At 48.1% G+C, this 27,299-nt stretch overlaps 1 protein-coding gene and 1 long non-coding RNA gene across 3 annotated transcripts in view; one reads left to right on the top strand and one right to left on the bottom strand.

Moving 5' to 3' along the window:
• Positions 1-727, bottom strand: part of RAPGEF5 (Rap guanine nucleotide exchange factor 5) — a 215,368-nt gene extending 214,641 nt beyond the window's left edge. The window contains exon 1 of one of the 2 annotated variants that reach the window (XM_075922221.2): positions 347-727. In XM_075922221.2, the coding sequence (XP_075778336.2) occupies positions 347-535 (189 nt within the window). In that variant the 5' untranslated portion in view covers positions 536-727. The remainder of the gene's footprint in view (positions 1-346) is intronic. The other variant, XM_075922220.2, reaches the window with a different exon arrangement.
• LOC112543913 (uncharacterized) lies at positions 667-27,242 on the top strand. The gene is made up of 3 exons (XR_003087211.3): positions 667-803; positions 3,927-4,016; positions 26,220-27,242. It is a non-coding gene; the product is annotated as an uncharacterized LOC112543913 (long non-coding RNA).
• The last annotated feature ends 57 nt before the right edge of the window (positions 27,243-27,299 follow it).

The following is a 27,299-nucleotide window of genomic DNA, read 5'->3' as shown; positions in this document are numbered from 1 at the left end:
AAAAAGCCCCCCTCACGCCAGACTGGGGCAGACCACACAAGACGCGCCAACCTGGGGCAGCATTTGACCCTGCCAGGCCCTACCACTCTCCCATGCAGCAGAGCCCGTTTGCCGGTAGCTCCCAGGGCCGGCTCTTGCGGGAAGGGAGAAGGCGCCGCGCTCCCTGGACAGGTGCAGGACACCTGCAGCGGCGACTCCGGAGAGCCCCGCCCCCGGGCCCAAGGGAGTCAAGCCGCACGGGGGGAGAAAAGCGGCAGGGCGGAGTGCGGGGGGGCGGAGGCCGCTGGTGCCCCTGAGCTATCAGCCTGCAGCGGAGGGGGAAGGGCCGGGCCAGAGGGTCACTCACCCGGCCCCCGGCGGCGGGGTCTTTCCTCCGCAGCGTGAGCCCGCTCCGCAGGCGGGCCGGCAGCTCCCTCAGCTTCTGCCGCAGCTGCCCTGGCGGCGGCTCGCGGTGCTGCCTGGCGCTCGGCCTGAGGCTCAGGGCGGGCTCCGCGCTCTCGCAGGGGGGCTGCATCCTGCCGGAGCCCACGGCCATCCCGCAGCGCAGCGGCCCCGGCTGGCTCGCCGCGCGCGCCCCGCTGCCACTCACGGCTCCGGGCGCTGCCCTGCCCGCTGGCGGCAGCGGCGGCGCGCACCTCTGCGCTGCGCGCGGGGCTGGGGACCGGGGGCCCGCTGAGTCATCCCGCAGGTGCAGGAAATGCTCGCGCCGCCAGGCTCTCTCCACCTATTCCCTCTCGCCCTGCGCCTCCCCTGGGGACACGGCTCCCTGCCCGCCCAGTGGCTGCGGCGGTGATCGAGCGCAGGTGAGTGGTAGGGCGGGGAGTAATAAAGTCCTGTTAACTGCTCGGCTTCTAGCATCCGCCCACCTCCCAGCGCGGCTACAGTGCCGCTGGGGGCAATGCTAGCGGCGTCAGGGGGCCAGCGGTAGCCCCGGGAGAAGAGCTGGGCAAAAAGTTTTCAGACACAACCCTCCCGCGCCCGCACACACACACTGAAAAATGCAGCTGGAGGTTGACCAAGTTGTAGCTTCCATGCGAAGAAGAAAACGTCATAGTAAAGCAGAGCCTCGATGGTCTGTGGCGACCTTCTCAAATTGACACTTGATGGCGTTCCCTTTCCAAATGACTTTTGCTCTCGAATGTGACTTCCATTTTATGGAAACAGCTAAAAAAAAAAAAAACCAAAACCCCTCAACGGCCTTGAAAACTAAACACACGTTTTGTGTCAGGTAAATCAAACCATTTTGGTTGGCCCCAAATGTAATTCTTTTTGTAACATTTTGTGTTGGTTAAACATTTTAATTTTAAAAACGAGCAGTTCTGTGGCACCTTAGAGACTGAAAACATAATAGAGAGACGCCATGAGCTTTTGTGGGTAAAAAAGCTCATTATTCTCTCTATGTTTTGTCTTGGTCTCTAAGGTGCCACAGGACTACTGGTTGTTTTTAAAGTTACAGACTAACAAGGCTACCTCTGAGGCATTTTCATTTTATGTCAACCTAACAAATACCTTTTTAAAAAAAATTTGGTTACCAAACTGAAAAATCAATTTTTCATACAGGTCTAGTCACATCCTCTTCATTTGAGCAGGCTTGGATGCTTAAAACTCTGGCAGGAGCTCCAAGTCTTTGTGCTCTCTCATCCCTATTACACCCACTCATGGAGCTGAAACTTGGTGATAATGGTAGGAAAGTTTAGCAATATAATCCTAGTACAGACAGGGCTTTAGGAAGTAAGGAATCCAAATGAAATGAGGTCTGAGTATTTTGCTCTACTACAGTGGTTTTCAATCCCCAAATCTCACACTTAGGAAACATTAATGAATTAAGCCTCATAGAACCTTGGAGGGGGAGGTATTATCCATGTTTTACAAACATGAGTAAAATTTCCCTTATGTGAGTAAATCATTGACTTGTATCCTGTAAAAGAGTCAGGGTCCAAGAAATTGAAGCACTTATCACTGACAGAAGTGGGAAAAGAATTGCTCAATTGCTTTCTCATGCCCTTTATCCTTTTTGTCTAGATAGAGTGCAAAGTGAGATAACATGGCGCTGCTTATATACCAGCTTCCAGTTTGTTTCAGGCAATGCTGCCCTACAACAAACAAACAGATCTGAGGAATAAAAGTGTGCTGGCTTGTGTGTTCTATTGTTTTCTTCAGAAGTGTACTCTGTCCTACCCTCCTGCTGCATTCTTAGTGCCCGTCACTGTTAGGGACTGATGCTGGGACTATCTGCTGCAGGATTACCATAGATCCACCTCTCCGCATATCAGTGTGAACTACGCTCAAAAGGATTGTGGATCTCTTGTTTTTATTCTGGGTAATAGTGTGCTCTGTCCAAGTATTCAGGCATTACTATAATTACAACTATTGTAGTTACTGCTATTACTTCCAGTTATACTTCTGTGTGTTGCATTAAATAATTCATTTACACTTTTCAAAGTGCATTGTGGTCATTTGAATAATAATACAATCAGAGCAATAACTAGAAGGAACAAGGTTAAATTAAGAAAAGGTAAATGTAGGTCAAAGCTCAGAAAAAAATGTCAACAGGAACATTTGAATATGTGAAGCATCTCCTAAGTAAAGTGTTTCTTGGAACATTTAAAACTAGGCAGACAAACTAATGGAAAATAGTGATTGGAAAATATACATTGGAAAATAATACTGCACTGGCAGGGTGATGGACTGGATCTGGATGACCAAATAGGTCTTCTCCATCTCTAACTTTGCAATGGGAATTAAGAGGGAATATTGTGCCTTACCTAAGGAATATGGAACCTTAGTTCACATCCCTGTAAAGGGTCAGTATATGTATTGTCCTGTCCTCTAATGGCCAGCTCCCATATTCTTGAAAGCTGCACAAAATGAGGTTTTGACCCCATTAAAGTCAACTGCAGTTTTGCATATTTAGAATCAGGGAGTATTAGAGGTTTTGGCCATTTTGAATTGTGTTTGTTTTCTTTAACTCTTTATCGCAATCAAAAGAAATGCTATAATATAGTCCAAGATGCTTCATGACCAAGTGTATTTAATTAGTTATGTAATTAGAAAAATTGCAAAACACAATTATCTTGAATTAGACTCTTCCTGACAAAGCATAATAAACATTCATTTGAGACTTAAAATGTTCTGGCTTTCTAATGCTGTTAGGATAATCAATAAATTTTTAATTAACTTATCTCTTTGGCATTCATTTCAATAAAAATGAAGAATTATTGTACAGAGGTTTCAGTAACAGAAATAGTCATTGGGATATGGGGAGCCACTGAACATGCCTATAACAGCTGATGTCCCTAAGCCAGCTTCTCCTAGATGCCCCTTAAATAGCTTGCACCCAGCTCTGCCAACCCTGACAGTAAATCCTCTCAAAATAAAAGAAGACTTTCAAGAACACAAAGTCTGCACTACCATATCCCTTTCATTCTCCCAGGCATGCCTCCTGGACCAGAGCTCCATCTCATTCTCCCTGATCTGGAGAAGTCAGGCAATGAAGTAATTCTCTTCTTGCCATTTACTCGGGTTTGTCTGTAGTGGTTAGTGAAGACACTACCTATGCCGACAGCAGAGCGTCTTCCAGTCACATAGGTACTCCTCCTCAATGAAAGGCAATAGCTATGCCAACAGAAGTCCTCTTATTGACATGGTGCTACTGTCTATGTTGTCAATTAGATCGGTATAACTATAAAACTTAGAAGTGTGGCAGTGTAGTGCAGTCTCTCTTATGAGGGAACTGACAGATCATATGCTGGTCTTCTTCCCAGAACGCATTTTTGGTTGTCTGAGAAAGAGGTTCCCTGCACTATACTACAAGACTCCTGGTCCTGGGCCCAAAGGAGAATAGTAGCCTGGAGATACCATTTTTTCAAAAGTTAACTGTTACTCCACTTTAAGCTCTCTCATCAACTGCCTCTATCTTTCCTCAGGTCTTCTGTCATCTCCGGAATTCTTTGAATGAGGTCATCTGACCCCTGAGACTTCATCTTCTAGCCTCAAAACCGTGCCAATGCCTTTTTGTATCCTTTATTACTAAGACTTTAAAAGACGTCCGGTAGGGTGTGTGGGGGAGGAGGGGGTTAGCAATACGTCTTCCATGAAAGTCAAGGGTTTGCTTTGAAAATCTCAGGCTTTGTCTAGACTGGCCAGTTTTTCCTGGAAAAATCAGCTGCTTTTCTGGAAAAACTTGCCAGCTGTCTACACTGGCCACTTGAATTTCCACAAAAGCACTGACTTCCTACTGTAAGGAATCAGTGCTTCTTGCGGAAATACTATTCTGCTCCCGTTCAGGCAAAAGTCCCTTTTGCGCAAAAGGGCCAGTATAGACAGTTCAGATTTGTTTTGAGCAAAAAAGCCCCAATTGTGAAAATGGCGATCGGGGCTTTTCTGCGGAAAAGCGTGTCTAGATTGGCACGGACGCTTTTCTGCAAGAAGTGCTTTTGCGGAAAAGCGTCCATGCCAATCTAGACTCTCTGTTCCGTTAAAAGCATTTCTGGAAAACCATGCCAGTCTAGACACAGCCTCAATATATATGTCTTAACACTGAAACAAAACCACAATGTTCTCTGTCCCTGTCTATACTAGACCCAGCAGGTTGCTTAAAGGATGCAAGTCCAGGTATCTAAATAATGTCACGAGAGTCAATATACAGGGCATCCCTGCTATAAGTCGCCCTGGTACATATCCATTCCGCACTAAAGTTGTTGACGCTTGCAGGAACTGATGCATTATAAGTCCTCCCATTCCCCCCTCTTAAGTCATGCAAAAAAAACCCCACCCCAATTTGTGCAAATGGAAGTCAGACATGGGGAAAAAATTCCCCGCTTTAAGTTGTTTCACTATAAGTCCAAGTTTTTCCAATGTATCTTGGACTTATAGTGAGGCTGGCCTGTACCTCAAACGAAGCTTGGTGCTGTCTCCACAGTGGGAGGTTGATGGGAGTAAATGCTTCTAGCTGCTTCCCTTACTTCTCATGAGGAGTAGGAGTACCAGCACCAACTAGGGGCAGCCTCAGCATTCAATTTAGCGGGTCCTTACTAGGCCAGCTAAATCAAATGCCAGAAGAGTGATCTCCAGTACAGCCAGTGGAGACATGGCCTCTATGACTGTTGTTCTAAGTCTTTTGAGATGGCCACTTTTTCCTCATCTGATCATTGGGTGGGATTCCATTTTTTTAAATTATTTTATTTGTTGTGCTTTTGAAAATTATCTAGTCACAGCACTGCCTAGAGAGAATTGTGGATTTGTAATATATACAGAAAATATCCCTTAGGGACTAAGCTGAAAATGAGGTTATAAAATGCCATCCATCCTAATTGAGTTGGGGTTATTCACACATTTTGTTTCATCTTTATAATTTCAAGTTATCTTATTGACTCATATGCCTTTGAAATAATTGCAAATATGTTCTCTCTCTTCATACTTCTTTGTCACACCATCTGAACTAAGCAGCAAATGAATGGCCAGATTGCTTCCCGCCCATCATGAGTGGGACCAGAAAACGCTCTGTGCTATTAGTTCTTTAACATTTCAGACTAAGACATCCCAAAGTACACTAGTGGGTTAGTGAGTTTCTATTAGTATTATTGGAATCTGAATTATTGCTCTTTCACATAAGAATTTGGAATTTTAATACAGGCAGTCCCCGGGTTAGTACAAGATAGGGACTGTAGGTTTGTTCTTAAGTTGAATCTGTATGTAAGTCGGAACTGGCGTCCAGATTCAGACACTGCTGAAACTGACCGCCAGTTCTGACTTACATACAGAATCAACTTAAGAACCCCAGGCGTCCCCAAGTCAGCTGCTGCTGAAACTGATCAGCAGCTGATTCCAGGAAGCCGTGGGCAGAGCAACTCTGCCTGGGGCTTCCTGTAGTCAGCGCTGGTCAGTTTCAGCAGAAGCTGACTTGGGGATGCCTGGGGCAGAGCACCTGGGGTGCTGCTGGGTTGCTCCAGTAGCGCCGCTCCTGGGTGCTACTGGACCAACCTAGCAGCACCCCATCTGCTCTGCCCCAGGCGTCCTGATTCAGCCGCTGCTGAAACTGACCAGCAGCGGCTGAATCAGGACCTGGGGCAGAGCAGCTGGGGTGCTGCCGGGTTGGTCCAGTAGTGCCCAGAGCGGGCGCTGCAGGACCAATCGGCAGCGCCCCAGCTGCTCTGCCCCAGAGTCCAAAACAAAAGCCTGGTCTGCTGGGGGGGGGGAGCACACTAGCTGCGCCCCCCCCTTCCCAGCAGACCAGGGACACGGGGAGCAGAGCCTCTGAGGCTTTGCTCTGGCAAAGCCTCAGAGGGAGGGACCCCGCCGCGGCTGCGGCTTCAGTCCGGAAGCCTGTGGTCTGCTGGGGACGGTTCCCAGCAGACCACAGGCACCCAGATTGAAGCGGCAGCAGCGGCGGTTCCCCGCACCTCTGAGGCTTTGCTCTGGCAAAGCCTCAGAAGCGCGGGAACCCGCCCGGTGCCCCTGGTCTGCTGGAGACGGTCTCCAGCAGACCAGGGGCACCGGAGCAGCTTACCAACGGGGCTTTCTCGCCCCAACTTCCGGGGCGAGAAAGCCCCGTTCGTAAGTGCGGATCCGACATAAGTCGGATCCGCGTAAGTCGGGGACTGCCTGTAGCTGCAAATTATTTTGCAGCTAATACTGTCATTTGGTAATTTTTAAGAATCACTGGATCTGTCATACTGAAAGGGGCAAAACTAATCTAAATACATTTAAAAGTCATATGAATTGCTTTGGACACAACATAACTGTACCAAAATAAGAGGAACAATGCATATGCTGTGATATCCATGAATTGCCATAGCTAATGGACCTGGCAACTCTTCAGTTATATTTGTCATTTTAACACCCTAGGAAGAGTATGTCCTTATGACCCCTCAGGGAAATTAAAACTCTTATAGTTCTCACTGACTGTCTGGCCCTCTCTTATCCAAGCAATTTTGTCATTGTACTATTGTTCATTCCCTTACATTCCAGGATTACACTCTGAGGCGGTTATGATCCTCAGTGATGTTAGTTCATTGTGTTTTTTTTAACTACATGCAAATTTTACAATGACAAATCATTAGTAGCCTTGAATTTAAAAAAAATCCTGGAATCAGTAACTGTCATGATAGCTGTAATAAAAAATCCAAAAATACAATGGGAATGGAGAGTTTTGTTTGGGTTTCTTGAATGTTTCATGTGACATTTCATATGTACATTTATTTAAAAGATTGCAAGGGCCATTTGTGCCTTTGAAAATCTCAGTTAGGTATAGAGAAGTAATAGTGTAGTTGATTAACCAATAAGCAAAAGCTTATAGGCTAATACTATAGATTACACGCATTTCTCCCCCTTCCCCCAGTAAATTTTTTAGCAGGCTGGCCAGCAGCATGGCTCAGTCCCAGGTTGTGCTGGGTCCAGGACCTACCCCTGCTGCAGCTCTGCATTTAAAGCTACACAATTTGCGTAGCTCAAATTGTATATCTTATTTCGAGCTAAGGATAGCAGTGTAGATGCACCCTGAGAGACCGGGGGTGGGGGAGAAATCACGTGAATAATGTGAATGTATTGCCATAAACATTAGGATTTTAACTATTACTGTATTTTAGTGCATATAAGCCGCAGGTTATATGCGTTTTTACAAACCCCGCAAACCCCCTCCCCTCCTGTGGTTTACTCAGGTGGGGAGTATACAATTGTTTTTACTCACCTGGTGAGTTCCTGCACAGCTGCCAGTCTCCGGGTGGGAGAGTGCTCACCCCCTGGTTCCTGCGCAGCCACAGGAACCAAGGGGATGAGTGCTCCCCCACCCAGAGGCTGGAGGCTGGCAGCTGCACAGGAACCAGGGAGGTGAGTGCCTGCAGGAACCGGGGCGTTTAGACTGGCTAATCCCCGCCCCTCCTCGGCCCCTTCCCCAGGCACCGTAAATTATCTAATATACCCTGGCATAGTTTGAAAGAAAAGTCTTGTATACCCTGTGGGTTATACTAGTGTGCGGGGTATACAAGATTTTTTTTTACTCAATTCAGAAAAACTGTGGGGTATATTCGGGTGCGGGGTATATTTAGGTGTGGGATATATACGCTAAAATATGGTAATCCATCTCACAGAAATCTTATTTCTAAAAAAAATGTTTAACAAGACTTTCTTCGGGCAGTTAAGCTTGGTTACTTCCTGCTGAATAGGAATGCTGCAGCTATTGAGTAGCAAACCTGAGGCTCATACTGGAAAGGAAGTTAAAATCTACTACACTGATGAAGTGTACTTTACCTATGAAAGCTCATGATATAATGTATTTGTTACTGTAAAGTGTCACTGGACTGCTCATTGTTTTAAAAAATTATGATAAATAATTTCTAATCATTTCTAAAGAAAGACTAAGTTCTTATTTACACAAAATCTGTATCAGTTTAACTGTTTCAGCCAGGGATGTGGTTTTCTACCAATGTAGTTAAATCAGTATAACCCCTTGTGTAGACACAGATAAACCAGTACACGGTTGCTTGTACTAGTATAACTGCTGACATAAGCACCTTTTTACTGGTATATCTACACTAGTTTAATCAACCAATTCACTAGCCAACATAATTTATCAAGACAAAAATTATATGTAGACAAGTCTTAAGGTCCTAATCCAGCAGTACTTCCAAGACTTTACTGTATGTTTTGTCCATATAAGAACTATAGGACTAGTCTTTAAGAGGGAATGGAAGAGAGTTTTGAAAGAAGTTACTCTGGCCCATGTCCACAAAGGTTCTTTGTTGCCAACTCTCCAGATTTAGGCATCTTAAGTCCCATTTTAAGGCACTACCTCAGGGGTGGGCAATAATTTTTGAATGGGGGGGCAACACATTTTGAAAGGGGAGCACTTCAAAAAATTTTGAAGTGGTCGCGGGCAACCCTGGAAGGGGCGGGGCCTCGGGCAGAAGGGGTAGGACCTTTAAATAGCAGGAGTTGAAAGGGCTCACATCTCCCCTGCAGCTCCCAGACAACACATTAGTGGGGGGCAGGAGCTACAAGCCTTTTCAACTCCTGCTATTTAAAGGGTTCGCGTCTAAGCAGCCATAGGGAAGATGCAAACCCATTAATTATAAACAATTGGAAGGGCTTGTGCATCCCTGGCTCCCAGGCAATGTGCTTTCATTGGGGCTGGGATCTGGGAGCCCTTTCAACTGCTTCTATTTAAAGGGCTTGCGCCTTCCCCATGGCTGCCAGGCAACGGCAGCTGCAGGGAAGGTGAAAGCCCTTTAAATAGAAGTTGATGAAAAGGCTCACATGTCCCCTGCTCCCAGGAAGTGCATTAGGGGGCAGGGACAGAAACTGCCATGAGGGCTAGATAAAAGAGCTAGGCGGGCTGGATTCAGCCTGCTGACAGCCTCTTGCCCACCCCTGCACTAGATCCACAAGACTCCCATTCACTTGCAGCCCACCTAAGTCTGTAGGTATCAGAACTCACTCCGTGGCCTGAACTGGAAGGAGCTTAGGTCTCTACAGCTTCAGAAGTGTTTATGGAATGGCCAGGGAAACAAACCAGGAAAAACTTCTTGTAAAGGACCATAGGGGCTAACGCTCTCCCTTCTCTGGAATGCTCTGGCAAGTCAGAACAGGGCACATCTCCTAGATTTACTAAATCTTTCATCCTATCAATTTATTATGATTAGGATTTTGCAAGATAGCTCTCCTTCAAATTAGCATGCTAAAAATACTAAATGTTTCACGACAAGGAGCCCTGTGGCACCTTATAAACTAACAGATGTATTGGAGCATAAGCTTTCGTGGGCAAAGACTCACTTCAGATGCATGTAGTGGAAATTTCCAGAGGCAGGTATAAATATGCGGCTTCCACCCCATCAACCTCAGACTGGACCAGTCTACACAAGAGATCCTCTTCCTGGACACCACAGTGCAAATAAGTGACAGTCACATAAACACCACCCTATACCAAAAACCTACTGACCACTATGCCTATCTTCATGCCTCCAACTTCCATCCCAGACACACTACACGATTCATTGTCTACAGTCAAGTATTAAGGTACAACCGTATTTGCTCCAACCCCTCAGAGACCAACACCTACAAGATCTTCACCAAGCATTCTTGAAACTACTATACCCACTCAAGGAAGTGAGGAAACAGATTAACAGAACAAGACATGTACCCAGAAGCCTCCTACTACAAGTCAAGCCCAAGAAAGAAACCAACAGAACACCATTGGCCATCACCTACAGTCTTCAGCTAAAACCTCTCCAATGCATCATCAGTGATCTACAACCTATCCTGAACAATGATCCCTCACTTTCACAGGCCTTGGGAGGCAAGCCAGTCCTCGCCCACAGACAACCCACCAACCTGAAGCAAATTCTCACCAACTATACATCGCACCACAGTAATTCTAACTCAGGAACCAATCCATGCATCAAATCTCGGTGCCAACTCTGCCTACATATCTACACCAATGACACCATCACAGGACCTAACCAGATCAGCCACACCATCACTGGTTCATTCACCTGCACATCTACCAATGTAATATATGCCATCATGTGCCAGCAATGCCCCTCTGCTATATACATCGGCCAAACTGGACAGTCCCTACGCAAAAGAATAAATGGACACAAATTAGATATTAGGAATGGCAATATACAAAAACCTGTAGGAGAACACTTCAATCTCCCTGGACACACAGCAGTAGATTTAAAGGTAGCCATCCTGCAGCAAAAAAACTTCAAGACCAGACTTCAAAGAGAAACTGCTGAGATACAGTTCATCTGCAAATTTGACACCATCAGTTTAGGATTAAACAAAGACTGTGAATGGCTGGTCAATTACAAAAGCAGTTTCTCCTCTCTTGGTGTTCACACCTCCAGATCAGTAGGCCTCACTCTCCCTGACTGAATTAACCTTGTTATCTCTAGCCTTATTCTGGCCTGCATATTTACACCTGCCTCAGGAATTTCCACTACATGCATCTGATGAAGTGGGTCTTTGCTCATGAAAGCTTATTCTCCAATACGTCTGTTAGTCTAGAAGGTGCCACAGGACTCCTTGTTGCTTTTGCAGTTCCAGACTAACATGGCTACCCCTATGATAAATGTTTCATGTGGCACCCAGATGGTTTATTTAGTGGTCTCCAGAAATGTTCAATTTTCAGACATTTGAGAGTCATTCTGGCTCTGAGATAGAAGCATGAGGTCCCCAGATTGGTTCCTCCAGCGTACCATTGTTAGCTCCTGCCAAGGTGAAATCCTTGCATCCTTCTCTGCTCCAGTATTGGGCACTGGAACCCTGGCTAGGTTCCCTTGGAGTACCCAGGCTCCTGCTGATCCTGGCTCAATGCTTCTGTGAAAAACTGTTCACAGACTCACACTGCTCTCTCAGCCCTTTGATACAGCTCAGATGTTGATTAAGCAATCCCCTGATCACCTTACTCTGACCCCCTTATTCTGGGAAGCAGCGAGTCAGTTATGACACAGGTGGGGCTGCCCCCATCTTCCTTTCCAGGGGCAAGTCCCCCTAGGACAGTAAGCGTCACAGCTGCTAGTCAGCCACTACAGGAGACCCAAAACAACCACAGTACAACTCCGATGGATGGACCAGCCGAGCAGAGGCAGGAGCCATCCAATTGCAGGAGTTTTCTTTGCTTTTCTTGTTCTATGCACTCCATTGAATCGCCTCTCAGAGAATGCACCGTAATACACATCCATGTGTTAAGATGTGTATTATTTTTAGTAAACATTCCCTCGATTTCACAAGCGCTGTACAAACATTGTACATGGCAGTATGTCCATTACAGTCACTACTGGTTATTCAAAAAAGTGAATAACTTCAACCAAAGTTAAGTCTGTCAGCTGCATTTGTATGATACAGGAGTTTCACATTCCTTGTCCCAGATATCAATAATGCACATGAATAAATTATACAAACAGCGCATTCATTTAGCCCCATCACAGAAAAATAATAGCCAGTAGATTGGAGCAATAGCATCTTACTAAGAATTTGTACGTTATGGCCAGAACCAAACCTTTCTCTCCCACCCCTATTTGTCCTTTTCCTCTGTTGTGCTGGCATAAATCATACCATTAGTCTGGAAGCATAGAGAAGGTGATCTGTTTATGCAGCCAACCTATTAAAACTCCCCATCTAGCCATCAGTCACACTCGCTGGGCAAAGCCAGAACATTCAGGATCACAGTTCATGTTCCCTGCCAGTAAGCAAAATAGGAGGGAAAGAATAAATTACTCCTTTAGCATATGGTTCAGCATATTAATGATTTCTGACCAAAATCTAAGCAAGAAGACAACATTTAGAAATTAAAGTTCTTTAAAAGATATGAGTTATATTTAGTTCTGCACCCCAGGCCAAATCTACACTGGGAAATTTCAGCCCAGTATATCAGCTCCCAGCATTGTAGCTACCGAGGCAAAGATCATGTCTACACTACAGAGAAGATCAACCCTTCAGAGGTCAATCTTTTAGCATTTGATTTAGCAGGTTTAGTGCAGACCCCCAAATCTAATGCTGAGGGCAGCCCCCACTGGCATCCTGTACTCCTTATTCTGTGAGGAGTAAGGGAAGCCAATGAGAACATGTGCTCCCATTGGCTTCCCACAATGTAGACCCTGTGGTGGCTCAGCTTAAGGTAAGCCAAAATCAGCTGTGCGTTTTGTATAACTGGAGTTGTGTACTTTAAGCCGACCTGCCTGGTCTAGTGTAGACCAGGCCTCAGTGAGCACTAATTCTGCAGTTGCTATGCTATAGGTAAACCATCTCAATGAGAAATGTAAAGCTTGCTGTGCTGATACAGCTCTGGGGGCCACTGTGGACACTTGAATTTTTTGCATCATTGTGACTGGCTTCCGGAAATGGCCTATAATTCCTCAAGTCCACTCTGCTCTTTGTTTGGAACTCCTCTGTCTGCCCTGCAGACATGTGCATATCCCTTTTCATAACCTTTTGGACAGCCTGCATGCTGTGCTGATCTGCTCCAGGACACGGAGCAAACCAGGTAGAATGCACCTGCTGTTGAACGTAGAGACAGGTTTCTGCGTGTGTGTTTGAGAGAGAGAGGGAGGGAGACAGGAGGGGGGCTAAGATGTTGGGATTCCCCCCTCCCTCTATCTCTGCAACAGAGGTAGCAAGAAGTGGGGGTGTGGGGGGGAAATGTGAGTAGTCAACAAGATTAACCAATCAGCCTAGACCAATCAGTTAGTTATCTAGTCAACTACTCGTTGACATCCCAAATAGTAATTGAATCCATAACCAGTTCTCCAATCAAGAACGGTACGCAGCAGTTTGTGTCCTGCAGTCATTGCTGCAATTGAGATTGCAGTTAGATGAGCCTCCTTGGATCTGTAATGAAAGACTGCTAGGCTCACAAATACCTTCTGGAGGGTTATGTTGGTTTTAGTGAAACTTAAGTCCCAGGTTTCAATGAATATTTCACACCTCGTACAGTAAAACTTCAAATGGCTGATTGTCGGGGGGCTCCCCTCTATTTGGGGTTACCACCCCCATCCGGGGCATAATTCAGACCACTTGGTCCTAGTCCGAAAGTGCAATGCCCCTTTATTAGGGGAAATACGGCTCACTGGCCTAGTCCTTAGTACCCAGGCTCTGCAGCCTAGTCCTTTAGCCGAACCCCCACTCGCCGGGGTTCAGGGCAGGAGGGGGGGCCCAGGCCCTCCCTCTCCACCGGGCCCCGACCCAGGGCCCTATCAGCAGCGGGTGGCTCCCACTGGCTCGGCGGGGGTTCCTCCCTGCAATGCGCTGAGCCCTCAGGGGCTTCTCCAGCTCCCTGCCCTGGGTCGCTTCCTACCCCCTGCCCCCAGCCCGTTTCGGTCCCACCTGCTGGCGTGAGGCGGGTGGCGTTAGCAGCGTTTCCCCAGTCAGCGTCGGGGTTGGCGGTGGCCAGTCCGGTGCCTGGGTCACGGGGGGTCAGCCGGCGGCTCCGTCGTTGGGGTCGAGCCCGGCTTGGGCCTGGCAACTCCCTCTCTGGTGGTCCGGTCTGCGGCTCGAGCGGTTGGGTGCTAGCTCCAGCTCTGGCCGCGGTCTGCCCCTCCTGAGCAGGCCTGCAGCCTTTTGTACCTTGGCTCCCCTGGGAGCATGCCCAGTAGGGCTGTGTGGGTGGGGCCCTCTCTGCCCCCAGTGCCAAGTGGTTGCCCTGAGCTTGAGTGCGGGGCAGGGCCGCCCCGTCACACTGATAGTGAAGTTTCACTCAGTTATAATTAAGGATAAGATATTCTCATGATTACTTTTGGTAAAAGTCATGGATAGGTTGCAGGCAATAATCAAAACTTCACAGGAGCCATGACATGTTTGTGACTTTTACTAAAAATAGCAGGGGAGAAGAAGGGAGAAGTACAAGTGGCTGGAGTGAAAAATTACAGCTGGAGTCCCATTCAGGGGAGAAATGACAGACCAAGTCCCACTGATCGGGGCAAAAGAGCACACCCCTACCCCTGACAACTAGAGCCAAAGAAGTGATGGAGATCTGGTAAAGTCATGCAATCCATGACCTCCATGACTAAATTGTATCTTTAATTATAGCTAGGGGACTGCACCCTCTGCTTGCTATGCTTACCTGTCTCCCTCTTTCTGGCTGCTTTTGCTTTGCTGAGAGAGCCTGTTGATGCTCATGACGTGACAACATCATTCTGTTGCCTAGCAGAAACATTCTGTCATCCAGCAGGAAAAAACTTTTATATATATAGAGCGGGAGAGATTATGCATCACTGTATTAATCCTCTTTCAGTTCAGCAAGCACCAGAAATCAGATAAGTATTCCAATGGAGTTATCACCACCTTCCCTTCCCTTGTTGCTTCTCTAAATGTCGCCACATATCATAGGAATGGGGAAAGGAGGAATGGCTATCTCCCATTCTCATTACACCTGCTTTCAGTGAGTAAGGCTAAGGCTTTATAGAGCAACTTCATCCCCCAGCTGCCAGTGCAACCTGCAAATGCACTAGGGATGGAGAAGAAATCAAGTTCAAACCTTTGCTGCCTGCCAACACTGTAAGGGTGAAAAAGGGTGGGGTCTGAACACATGCTTGTGATTTGCTGAATGGGGATGTACTTAATTATGCTTACATACTTTGCTGAATTGGGGCCCATAGCAGTAGATTTCTATCATTATCGTAACGTGTTTGAGCCTGCAACATGTAGCAGAGTGCGTCTGAATCTTTCACAGTATCACTTGCTTCCAGAAATGCTTGGAAATTCTGCTATCATATTTTTTCCAGTTCTTTAGCAGGTTACCGTTCAAATTGAAGGATTTATGTGGCTTCATTTGCCAGAATTGTTTCTGCCTGACACCATGTAATAAAAAACACACGCAGACATGCTAGTGAGAAAGTAAGATTCTTTGAGGCAGAAACTTTCATTTTGTTCTGTGCATTTTGTTCCTCATTTGCACAGTATCTAACACCATGGGTTCTGGTCCATGACTGTAGCCCCAACGGGCTAAAATAATACAAAGAGAGGATTGGTTGATGTGATTGCAGAGTTACTGACCAATATCATTAAAACTCATGGCAATCGAGGAAGGTCCTGGACTATTGGGGTGTGTCTAGACTACATGGGCTTTGTCGATGGAGCCATATAAATTAGTTTATTTGGCATAGTCAAAGAAGCGGGGATTTAAATAATCCCTGCTTCATTAAAATAAACATGGCTGCCGCACTGTGCCAACGATCAGCTGATCGTTTGACTATGCCAAATAAACTAATTTACATGGCTCCATCGGCAGAACCATGTAGTTGAGACACATCCTTGGAAAAAGGCAAATGTAGTGCCCATCTTCACAAAAGGGAAGGAGGACAATCCAGGAAATGACAGACCAGTCAGTTCACCTCAGTCAAAAAAAAAAATCATGGAGCAGGAGCTCAAGGAATCCATTTTGAAAAACTTGGAGGAGAGGAAGGTGATCATGAATAGTCAACATGGATTCACCAAGAGCAAGTTATGCCTGACCAACCTAACTGCCTTCTATGACTAGGTAATTGGCTCTATGGCTATAGCAAAAAGCAATGGATATGATACACCTTGAGTTTAGCAAAGTTTTTTATATGGTCTCCCACAGTATTCTTGCGAGCAAGTTGAAGAAATGTGGTGTGGATGAAAGGATTGAAAACTGGCTAGATTGTCAGGCTCAATGGGTAGTGATCAATGACTTAATGTCTAGTTGGCAGCCGGTATCAAATGGGATGCTCCAGGAGTCAGTTCTTGGGCCAGTTTCGTTCACCATCTTCATTAATGATCTGGATGATGGGTTGGTTTGACTCTCAGCAATTTCGTGGACAACACTAAGCTGTAGGGAGAGATAGATATGCTGGAGGGTAGGGATAGGGTCCACACTGACCTAGACAAATTGGAGGATTGAGACAAAAGAAAGCTGAGGAGGTTCAGCAAGGAGAAGTGCAAAGTCCATGGAAGAATCCCAAGCATTACTAAAGGCTGGGGGGTAGGGCCAACTGGCTAAGTGGCAGTTCTGTAGAAAAGAACCTGGAGATTATAGTAGACAAAAAGTTGGATATGAGTCAACAGTGTGCCTTTGTTGCCAAGAAGGCTAACATCATATTGGGCTGCATTAGTAGGAGATTGCCAACAGATCGAGGGAAATGATTATTCCCATCTGTTTGGCACTGATGAGGCCACATCTGAGTACTGCATCCAGTTTGGGCCCCCATTACAGAAAAGATTATGTTTGTAAAATGCCCTTTAATGAATTAACCTGTTAAATAATTAAATAGGGCTGGGTTTTGGGGTGGGAGGGGAGGCTGCTCCAGCGATGGCAACTGGGAGACTGCTCCAGCCTCTTCTGGTTAATTGTAACTGGTAAGCACCAGTTTACCATTCACATTATAGGCTATATCTACACTACAATGATCTATTGGAAAAAGGTACGCAAATTGCTTTTCGGAAAAGCCTCCTCTTTTGGAAGAACCCTTCTTCCTCGGGGGAAGGAGAAGATGTTATGTTTATAAGAAGCACATGGGATCTTTTTCAGGGGAAAAGGCAATACGCTGTGTTTATTGAGAATACAGTAGAGAAGCAGTTAGCATGTTTTATAAAGACAAACCCACATACACACACACACACACACAGGTCCTGCAGATGGTGCATAGTTACCAGTCCATGGTGGCTCAAGTCAGGCTTACTGACCAGGCCAAGCTGACTGAGGGTATGTCTACACTACAACGTTAATTCGAACTAACTTAGTTCGAATTAGTTAATTCGAACTAAGCTAATTCGAACTAACGGATCCAGACTAAAAAACTAGTTCGAATTAGCATTTTGCTAATTCGAACTAGCATGTCCACATTAAGTGGACCCTGAACCGGGCTTAAGGATGGCCGGAAGCAGTGCCGGCAGGGCATCAGAGGAGGACTTAGAGCGTGGAGATGCTGTCTCAGGCTAGCCAAGGGCTGTGCTTAAAGGGTCCCAACCTCCACCCCGGACAGACAGTTCTCAGGGGTGCCCCGCTTGCAAAGCAGTCCTGGCTTGGAGTGCCCGGACTACCCACACTGGGCACATCACAGCACTCGGCCATCAGCCCGGCTGCACTTGCCGCAGGCTGCCATCTCGGGAGAGGGGGCAATTCGGGGGCTGCAGGAGAGCTTCCACTCCCAGAAGCCCGCAGAGCCAGCTCAGTCCTCCCCATCGGGGGCTCGTGCCCCATTCCTCCCTCACCTACTTCCACTTACCCCTCCCTAGCCCCCCTTCCTGATGTACAAAACAAAGATAACGTGTCTTCCAAAATGGAATCAGTCTTTATTGAACAAAACTGGGGGAGACTGGGAAAAGGAGGTGGGAGAGGGGAAGAGAGAGGCTGGGAGAGGGGAGGGCAACTAAAATGATCAGGGGTTGGGAACAGGTCCCATATGAAGAGAGGCTAAAGAGACTGGGACTTTTCAGCTTAGAAAAGAGGAGACGGAGGGGGGACAGGATAGAGGTCTCTAAAAGCATGAGTTGGGTGGAGAGGGTGCATACAGAAAAGTTCTTCATTAGTTCCCATAAAGAAGGACTAGAGGACACCAAAGGAAAGGAATGGGTAGCAGGTTTCAAACTAGTAACAGAGGGTATGTCTACACTACCCTCCTAGTTCGAACTAGGAGGGTAATGTAGGCATACCGCTCTTGCAAATGAAGCCCGGGATTTGAATTTCCCGGGCTTCATTTGCATAACCCGAGCGCCTCATTCCACGAGGAGTAACGGTAGTTCGGACTAGGAAGCCTAGTCCGAACTACCTAGTCCGTGCCGTGTGTAGCCGCGCAGCACGGGGTTCGAACGAGCCGGGATTTAAAAATGGCGGCGCCCGGCTTATGCAAATGAAGCCCGGGAAATTCAAATCCCGGGCTTCATTTGCAAGTGCGGTATGCCTACATTACCCCGCTAGTTTGAACTAGCGGGGTAGTGTAGACATACCCAGAAAGTTCTTCTTCACAAAGTAAAGAGTCAACCTGTGGAACTCCTTGCTGCAGGAGGCTGTGAAGGCTAGAACTGGAACAGAGTTTAAAGGGAAGTCATGGAGGTTGGGTCCATGGAGTGGTATTAGCCAGGGGGGTAGGAGTGGTGTCCCTGCCCAAGGTTTGTGGAAGGCTGGAGAGGGATGGCACGAGACAAATGGCTTGGTCACTGTCTTTGGTCCATCCCCTCCAGGGTCCCTAGGGTTGGCCGCTGTGGGCAGACAGGCTACTGGGCTAGATGGACCTTTGGTCTGACCCAGGACAGCCATTGTAAGCTCAGGGCTCAGGGTCGGGGGTCTCAGTGGACCCCCTTGATTCTCTTGCACACCTGCTCCTGGGTGGCCAGGCTGGCAGCTCTCGTGCCCTAGCCGGCCACTTTCCTGTGCCTAATGCGGAGATCGTGGACAAGGTCCATGATGTCCACACTAGCCCAGGCGGGTGCCCGCCTCTTGCGGTCCCGGGCAAGCTCCCGGGAGCCGCCAGGCTGGTCCCGGGAAGAGCGGGAGGGCTGGGAGGCATCGGGTGGGTGGCTCGATCCGTGCCAGGTGCAGGGTCTGCTGGCTGGGTGCTGGCAGGCTTGCACCTGGCACGGGCACCGTAGCCAGCCCGTGCCCCTTTAAGGGGTCCAGGGCCGGGAGGGGAGCAGACGAGTTTCCCTGGTGTTGGCCAGAGCGGCCACCAGGGAAACCTGGGAAGGGCTAGCCTCCCACTAGTTCGAATTAAGGGGCTACACACCCCTTAATTCGAACTAGCTAGTTCGAACTAGGCTTAATCCTCGTAAAATGAGGTTTTCCTAGTTCGAACTAAGCGCTCCGTTAGTTCGAATTAAATTCGAACTAGCGGAGCGCTAGTGTAGCACCTATGAAAGTTAGTTCAAACTAACGTCTGTTAGTTCGAACTAACTTTGTAGTGTAGACATACCCTGAGTGAGGAGTTGGGGTTCCTCTGAGACTCCTCTGGGGCTTGGCTTGCAGGACTGAACTCAGAGTATGTCTACACTTGGCAGGGTATGACTACACTCCTCAATGAGGCGTACCAGTTAATTCAAGGGAAGGGTTTTAAATCGGACTACCACGTCTACACGTGGCAACTTAAATTGGGCGACCGGCATTTTAAAATGGCGACCAGCCACAAATATGCTAATCAAGCACGGATTTATTTAAATCCCGTGCTTGATTTGCAACTTTGGTATGCTTCATTTCACATACCCTCAGAGTCCCATGGCAAGAGCTTCCTTTTTTATACATGTAAATTCCCATTTGAGTCTATGGGGTTTGTAGTGTTATGCTGCCATCATCCACCTTTACGAGGTGTTAACCTGTGTTTTTGGGAGTTATCCTGTGATGGTGATTGTCAGGCTTCCCATCCTTGCCTCTCACTCTTGGTGGGGTCTCTGACTGTCTCCAGGGTTCATTAATGCGGCTAAGTCAATTCAGCCTCAAGACACAATGCATGTTTCCTTGTTATCTTCAAAGTTTCCAATTCTTCTTGATCACCTGGGTATCTGTGATGGCTTTCACTCACACACACCCTCCACTCACACCAAACAATTCTACTGAGTTTCAGACAAGATCAATAGTTAACTTAGTTTGTGAATGCTAACGGAGAGCAAGGTCTTACAGTAAACATTATCTAATCATAAGAGACTAATAGAAGCTACAGAACTTATAAGCAGGGCTTGACAAATAATACAATCTACTTGCCCGTGGCGAGTAGATTGCAACCCAGAAGAGCCAAGTTCGAGCGATCTGCGCATAGGCAGATTGCCGGACAGCACGGCTGGCAAGCCCTGCTTATAAGCAAGTCATTATACATAAAATTATACATCATACTTATAGTCTTATAACCAATACTAACTAAAATATACATTTTTGCTACAAAGACAGAGCTTCTGAAAGAGTGCATCTGCTTTTCCGCAAAAAAAAAGCAGAAGAGCAAATGCATTCCCTGGATGCAGCGGAGTTTTTCCAGTGTACCTTTGAAAAGGATAGCCTGAGAAAGGATGTGGACCAACCAGAGAGAGTCCAACAGATGATAACAGAAATGGTTAGGGGCCTGGAGCACATGATTTATGAGCACAGGTTATGGGAAATGGGCTTATTTAAATTGCAAAAGAGAAGAATGAGGGGGGGATTTGACAGCAGCCTTTAACTACCAGAAGGTGGGTTTGCAAGAGGATGGAGCCAGGCTATTCTCAGGGGTGGCAAATGACAGATTGAAGAGCAATGGTCTCAAGTTGCAGTGGGGGAGGTTTAGGTTGGGAAACTATTAGGAAAAACTGTTTCACTAGTAGCATGGTGAAGCACTGGAATAGGTTACCTAAGAAGGTGATGGAATTTCCATTCTTAGAGGTTTTTAAAGTGAGGCTTGACAAAGCCCTCACTGGAATGATTTAGTTAAGGTTGATCCTGAACTGAGCATGGAAAAGATGACCTTCTGAGTTCTCTTACAACCCTAATCTCCTATGATTCTATGGAATAAATAATAATAATCCCTTAGGGTATGTCTACACTACAAAGTTAGTTCGAACTAACAGACGTTAGTTTGAACTAACTTTCATAGGCGCTACACTAGCACTCCGTTAGTTCGAATTTAATTCGAACTAACAGAGCGCTTAGTTCGAACTAGGTAATCCTCATTCCACGAGGATTAAGCCTAGTTCGAACTAGCTAGTTCAAATTAAGGGGTGTGTAGCCCTTTAATTCAAACCAGTGGGAGGCTACCCCTCCCCAGCTTTCCCTGGTGGCCACTCTGGCCAACACCAGGGAAACTCGTCTGCCCCCCTCCCGGCCCCGGACCCCTTAATGGGGCACGGGCTGGCTACGGTGCCCATGCCAGGTGCAAGCCTGCCAGCACCCAGCCAGCAGACTCTGCACCTGGCACGGATCTAGCCACCCACCCAATGCCCCCCAGCCCACCCCCTCTTCCCGGGACCAGGCTGGTGGCTCCCGGGAGCTTGCCCGGGACCGCAAGAGGCGGGCACCCGCCTGGGCTAGTGCGGACATCGTGGACCTCGTCCACGATCTCTGCACTAGGCACAGGAAAGTGGCCGGCTTGGGCAGGATAGCTGCCAGCCTGGCCACCCAGGAGCAGGAGTGCAAGAGAATCAAGGGGGTCCACTGAGACCCCCGACCCTGAGCCCTGAGCTTACAATGGCCGTCCTGGGTCAGACCAAAGGTCCATCTAGCCCAGTAGCCTGTCTGCCGACAGCAGCCAACCCTAGGGACCCTGGAGGGGATGGACCGAAGACAGTGACCAAGTCATTTGTCTTGTGCCATCCCTCTCCAGCCTTCCACAAACCTTGGGCAGGGACACCACTCCTACCCCCTGGCTAATACCACTCCATGGACCCAACCTCCATGACTTGATCTCACTTCCCTTTAAACTCTGTTCCAGTTCTAGCCTTCACAGCCTCCTGCAGCAAGGAGTTCCACAGGTTGACTCTTTGCTTTGTGAAGAACAACTTTCTGTTACTAGTTTGAAGCCTGCTACCCATTCCTTTCCTTTGGTGTCCTCTAGTCCTTCTTTATGGGAACTAATGAAGAACTTTTCTGTATGCACCCTCTCCACCCAACTCCTGCTTTTAGAGACCTCTATCCTGTCCCCCCTCCGTCTCCTCTTTTCTAAGCTGAAAAGTCCCAGTCTGGGGGTGGAAGCTCTCCTGCAGCCCCCCAATTGCCCCCTCTCCCCAGATGTCCGCCTGCGGCAAGTGCAGCCGGGCTGATGGCCAAGTGCTGTGATGTGCCCAGTGTGGGTAATCCGGGCACTCCAAGCCAGGACTGCTTTGCAGGCGGGGCACCCCTGAGAACTGTCTGTCCGGGGTGGGGGTCGGGACCCTTTAAGCACAGCCCTCGGCTAGCCTGAGACAGCAGCTCCACGCTCTAAGTCCTCCTCTGATGCTCTGCCGGCACTGCTTCCGGCCATCCTTAACCCCGCTTCAGGGTCCACTTAATGTGGACGCGCTAGTTCGAATTAGCAAAACGCTAATTCGAACTAGTTTTTAGTTCTAGATGCGTTAGTTCGAATTAGCTTAGTTCGAATTAACTAATTCGAACTAAGTTAGTTCGAATTAGCGCTGTAGTGTGGACATACCCTTACTTCCTGATAACTGTCACATGATGAGTCAGCATTACAAAAAGAACTGTCAGAGAATTAATTGACTGTTAGAATCATACTATGTTGTATGTGTTTTATTTTCAATTATGCTGCATAAAGGACAATTGTACATCTACTAATGCAGAACAATGCTGCTTTGTTTTCTGAATGATGGCAGGTGTGATGAAACAAAGAGCTCTTTTGATGATATTTGGTGCTAAGTCTCCAAGTATAAATCATCTCTGAATTATCGGTTTCAAAAGTTAATCCACAATGTTCTATAGTTTCCTCGAATCACTTTTGTTTCTGTGAAGAAGGGAAAATAGAATGTGAGGAGGAACCTCCAGCACTTACTACTGTCATTTTATCTAAGCAGAAGGATGTGGTCAATTTGGGGGACATAACAGTTTTCTAAACCCTTTGCTTGCATTTTCCGGCTGGAAATTCTTTACAGGCTCTCAATTCCCACATCTCAACTTTTCACTAATAAAAAACAAAAAGGGAACTTGCCTTTATCTGAGAAAGTCAAACTGTATAGGCAGAAATAGATGTCTTGTGCTATAATTGTGTATTGAGAGGAGTCTCACCAGGAGAAGGAAAAGTTACACTCTAAGCCTGGTTTCTCAAAGGTGGCCACCATGGGCAGATTTTCTTGCCCCGAGCACTGATGAGCTGGGGGAGTAAAGCAGTGGACAAAGCTGGAGTAGGAAGTCAGTGAGTTCCCCATCCAGGCCCACTGACATGGGGCCAAAGGAAGTAATTTCCCCAGCACCCAGTGATTCAAAGGGGTCCACAGCTCCTGAATGCCACCACTGCTACTGCTGCAGCAGCTGCAGCCAGAACCCTGGGCCCTTTAAATCACCACGGGGGTGCTGCACTGCACATTCCACACAGATCTGAGGGATGGTGGGGGGTGGGGCAATGCCATGCTCCAGGTGGCTTGCAGAGCTGGCTGCCCTGGCTCTGCCTCTTATACCAGAGGCCCCACTCCTTCCAAGAATGCCGAGCCACCCCCTACCCCCACCACCACCTTGCCTAGGGCTGGTGGGGCCAGGCTTCAGCCCTAGGGTGGTGAGTTGTAGGCTCCAGACATGGGGCTTCACACTCCATTCCCTGGCCATGTGGTGGTAGGCTCTGGACCCACATACTACCACCAAGCTCAGTACCCTGGGCCTTTGCTACCTCCCTCAGTGCCCCTGTCCCCCGCTGTTCCCGTATGCACACATAGGGTTACTAGGTAGCTTCAGAAAAAATACCAGACACACTTGATTGGGGGGAGAGACCAGCCGGGAGGGAAGTGGGACAGGCCGGGAGGAAGGGGGGGGGGGACAGGAAGCAGGGCTGGTCACGGAGGGATTGGGGGCAGCGGGGCTGGCCAGGGGAGACTGGGGGAGTGGCTGGCAGGAAGCAGGACTGGTCAGGGAGGGGTCGGGGGCAGCAGAGCTGGCCGGGGGAGATCGGGGGGGGGTGGCTGGCAGGAAGCAGGGCTAGCCGGGAGGGGGGAGCGGGAAACGGGGCTGGTCGGGAGGGGTCGAGGGGAGCTGGGCTGGCCGGGGGGAGAGCGGGGAGGGAAAGACTTGGCCAGCAGGGAGCAGGACTGATCTGGGCACATGCAGATGCCAGGACGCTGCCCGTCCCGCACACGATTCCGGCGAAACATGAGCGAGTCCGGTTACGGCTCCACAACGCACTTGAACAGTGCTCAGGAGCATGGTCATGGCTTTTCCTCCTCCCCGGGTGTCACTCCTACGTCAGATGCAACCGGAGGCTCCCAGCACTGATTGCACCCCGCCTCTGCTAGGCTTCCATAGGGCGCCCAGCCAGAAAACCAGAAAATACCGGACATTGCACATGTATGGTATTTTCTGAATTTTTTTACCGGACAGAGGGCCCAAAAACCAGACAGTCTGGTTGAATACTGGACACCTGGCAACCCTATCCACACACACATCATCCAAGGCTTAATTTGTCCCTGGGCTTGCCACAGCTGGGTAAATTTGTGGTGAAAAGTGATATTTGTATGTTACTATCACTTTTCACAGCAGTCTTAGTAACTAGCAAGTCTTTAAAACAAAACAAACAAACAAACAAAATACAAGCAACCAAGAAAGCAAAAAACATAACAAGAATAAAGAAAGAACGTGCAAAACAACTTTTTTGTGTTTCTATTCTGTTTAGGTCTAGTAAAGCTTAGACGCAAGTATACGTTGTCTTTATTGTTGAATCTGCAAAACAAATCTAATATATATACATGTCTATGATTTGGACATGTATATGTGCATAAAAACTGTCAGAGTGTCCTCCAGCAAAAGTTGGTGGAGGCCACCAAGAAACAGTGAGAACCCCTGTTCTAAGCCCTAATTCCATTGGGTTAATTTTGTTCATAGGACCGGTCTGTGTTTGTAAAACTTGCACTTGTATAATAAATGGATTAAGTGACAGAGATGCAAACCCATACCCCAGGCACATATAAACTGTTTCACATTTCACTTCTACCAGTTTGTCTTACTTCAGTAAATTGCTAGATTTTAACTGGTTTAAATCCATGCCCATTAGAGGTTTGCATTGGTACAAACAAGTCCATGCAAAAATTCATGAGTAGCCTAATCCTTTCTGCACCTACAAACGCTATATAAAATAAATGTACTATTAACTTCACCTTCAACCAGGTTCTCTTTTATAACACTTTATAATATATTATAAAAGCCATGGATTAATATAACTATCCATTGTAACTTTATCCATCTGTGACTGGTCCACCGGGCCCCACACTAGAACCGGCAAAGCCTCCTCCGCTTTTCCGGTGGGTGGAGGAGGCCACGCGAGGGAGGAGATGCCACGCCGCCAACCAAAGGCACAATGCTCGGGTGCACGGGTGATGGGAGGGGGTGGGCTGAGCCGGGGAGAGGCCAATGTGGCAGGACATCAGGGCCGCGGCCCGTGGAGGGGGGGAGAGGCGGGAGAACTGTGGGACTCCCAAGAAGACGGAGGGATGCCCCAACCCAAGAGACGGACTGGAGCAATGGCCGCCCTGAGAGGACCGCGGCAGTGTCGAGGAGGAAGAAGCCTCGGAGACTCCGGTAGGAACAGTAGGCAGAAAGCGGAGTGATAAAGACAGTGGAGGGGGAAGGAAGCAGCCAGGGCAGGGCAGTTTTGGCGTCCGTGGGCTGACGAGTTTCAGGGGAGCACCGTGTCAGCTGGGTAGAGAGTTATCCATCCCTACTCCTTAGGGCCTCAGGCTGGGGCCCGGTGGAGAAGGAGGACCTAGGTCCCCTTTACCCCTTCCAAACAAAGGGAGTGCGCTTGCCATAGACGTTCAGGCAACAATCAACCTACCATAACAGACCATTGGACTTTAGCCCTACGGGGAACTACGAATTCATGGGAGTTTGGGAACGACTTTAAGGTGGTCAGTCACCCGGGACCCTGCCCGAACTCACAAGTAGGGGCACCCGGCCAAACCAAACCACCACACAATCATTATAAAGGACTTTCTTTTTAGACCACTCAGTCTTAAGAGGTGGCTCATAAAATTGAAAAGGACCTGCAATGTATATAAATACTGCTATTTGTCAGTAGAATACAATGCATGTTAATACAATGTACAGTCTATACTATTTGTTAGGGATACATTCAATACAGTTCTTTTCTTAACTGGGATGCTTCAAATGTTGTGTGCAGTTATCAAGAGTGAATGGGGGCAGAATAGCACTTCATTATCACCAAATTAAGACTGGAGAACAGAGCACAGCTCAAATGCTGCTATTTACTGTTTCTCCAGGCAATAATGCACAATCTGTCTCCACTATCTCCTATTGGAGAGAACAAGATTCCATCAGGCAATGAAATATGAGTCAGGCATTTGCCATATTCAGAATTCCTCTCTCAGGCAATAAAAAAAGTGTTCTATGTGCTGTGTTAGTTATCTGATGAGGTTTTTGTGTTGCTTGCCAGTCTATGCTCTCAAATGTTTTTAATGCAAATTAAATCTTCCTATTTTATCAAGACATCATTTTTGAACACACAGGAATTTTTATTTGAGGGTGTACGAGCAGGGCACCCTCAGTCGAACGTGTGTTTAGATGCCCCCACTCGTGTTCTCCCCACCTGGGGTAGGTCCTCAGTATCCCTTGCTAGCTCTGTCCTGTTGCCAGGCACTTGGTTCGCTCGCTATTGCTGGTCTGTGGTGGTAGGAGGGTCTGGGCCTGCCCTCTCTCATGGGCCCCAGCCCAGGGCCCTAAGGACAGGTTCGCTGGAACCTGTCCAGCCAGTGGGGCTAACACCCGCAACTCACCGGCTCACCAGCTCCAAGCCCTGCCCTGGGCTACTTCCTACCCCACAGTCTCTCCTTAGACCCACTGCCATCCCCGGGTTTCCGACTCCCTGTCCAGGGGCTGCCACGCCCGGGCGTGCTCCCTCCCAGGTTCCTCCTCTCCTCGGGTGGCCTCCTTCCTCCCTGCCTCCTACCTGGGTGTCTTCCTTCTCCCGGGTGCCCCCCCTCTCCTACCTCTTCCCCGGGTTTAAATGTGCTGCGCCAGCGTCCTCCCGGCGTGATGTCAGCCGCCACGCACGTCACGGCTGACATGCAGCCTGCCCGGCTCCGGCACACCAGCTGGCGTTCCCTTCTGACCCCTCCCCCGCCTCTCAGCTGAGAGGCGGCGGCGGTACAGGGGCCACACGCCACCCACACTTCCTGGAGCATCTCAACACACATGGCCTGGAAACAAGCAGGCATGGGAAGGTGCCAGCCAGGCCAGAAGC

The sequence above is a fragment of the Pelodiscus sinensis genome, chromosome 2 (assembly GCF_052426305.1).
Source record: "Pelodiscus sinensis isolate ZL-2025 chromosome 2, ASM5242630v1, whole genome shotgun sequence".
Lineage (NCBI taxonomy): Eukaryota > Metazoa > Chordata > Testudines > Trionychidae > Pelodiscus > Pelodiscus sinensis.
The sequence above is the reverse complement of the archived record's forward strand: the minus strand, read 5'-3'. Positions and strand labels throughout refer to the sequence as shown.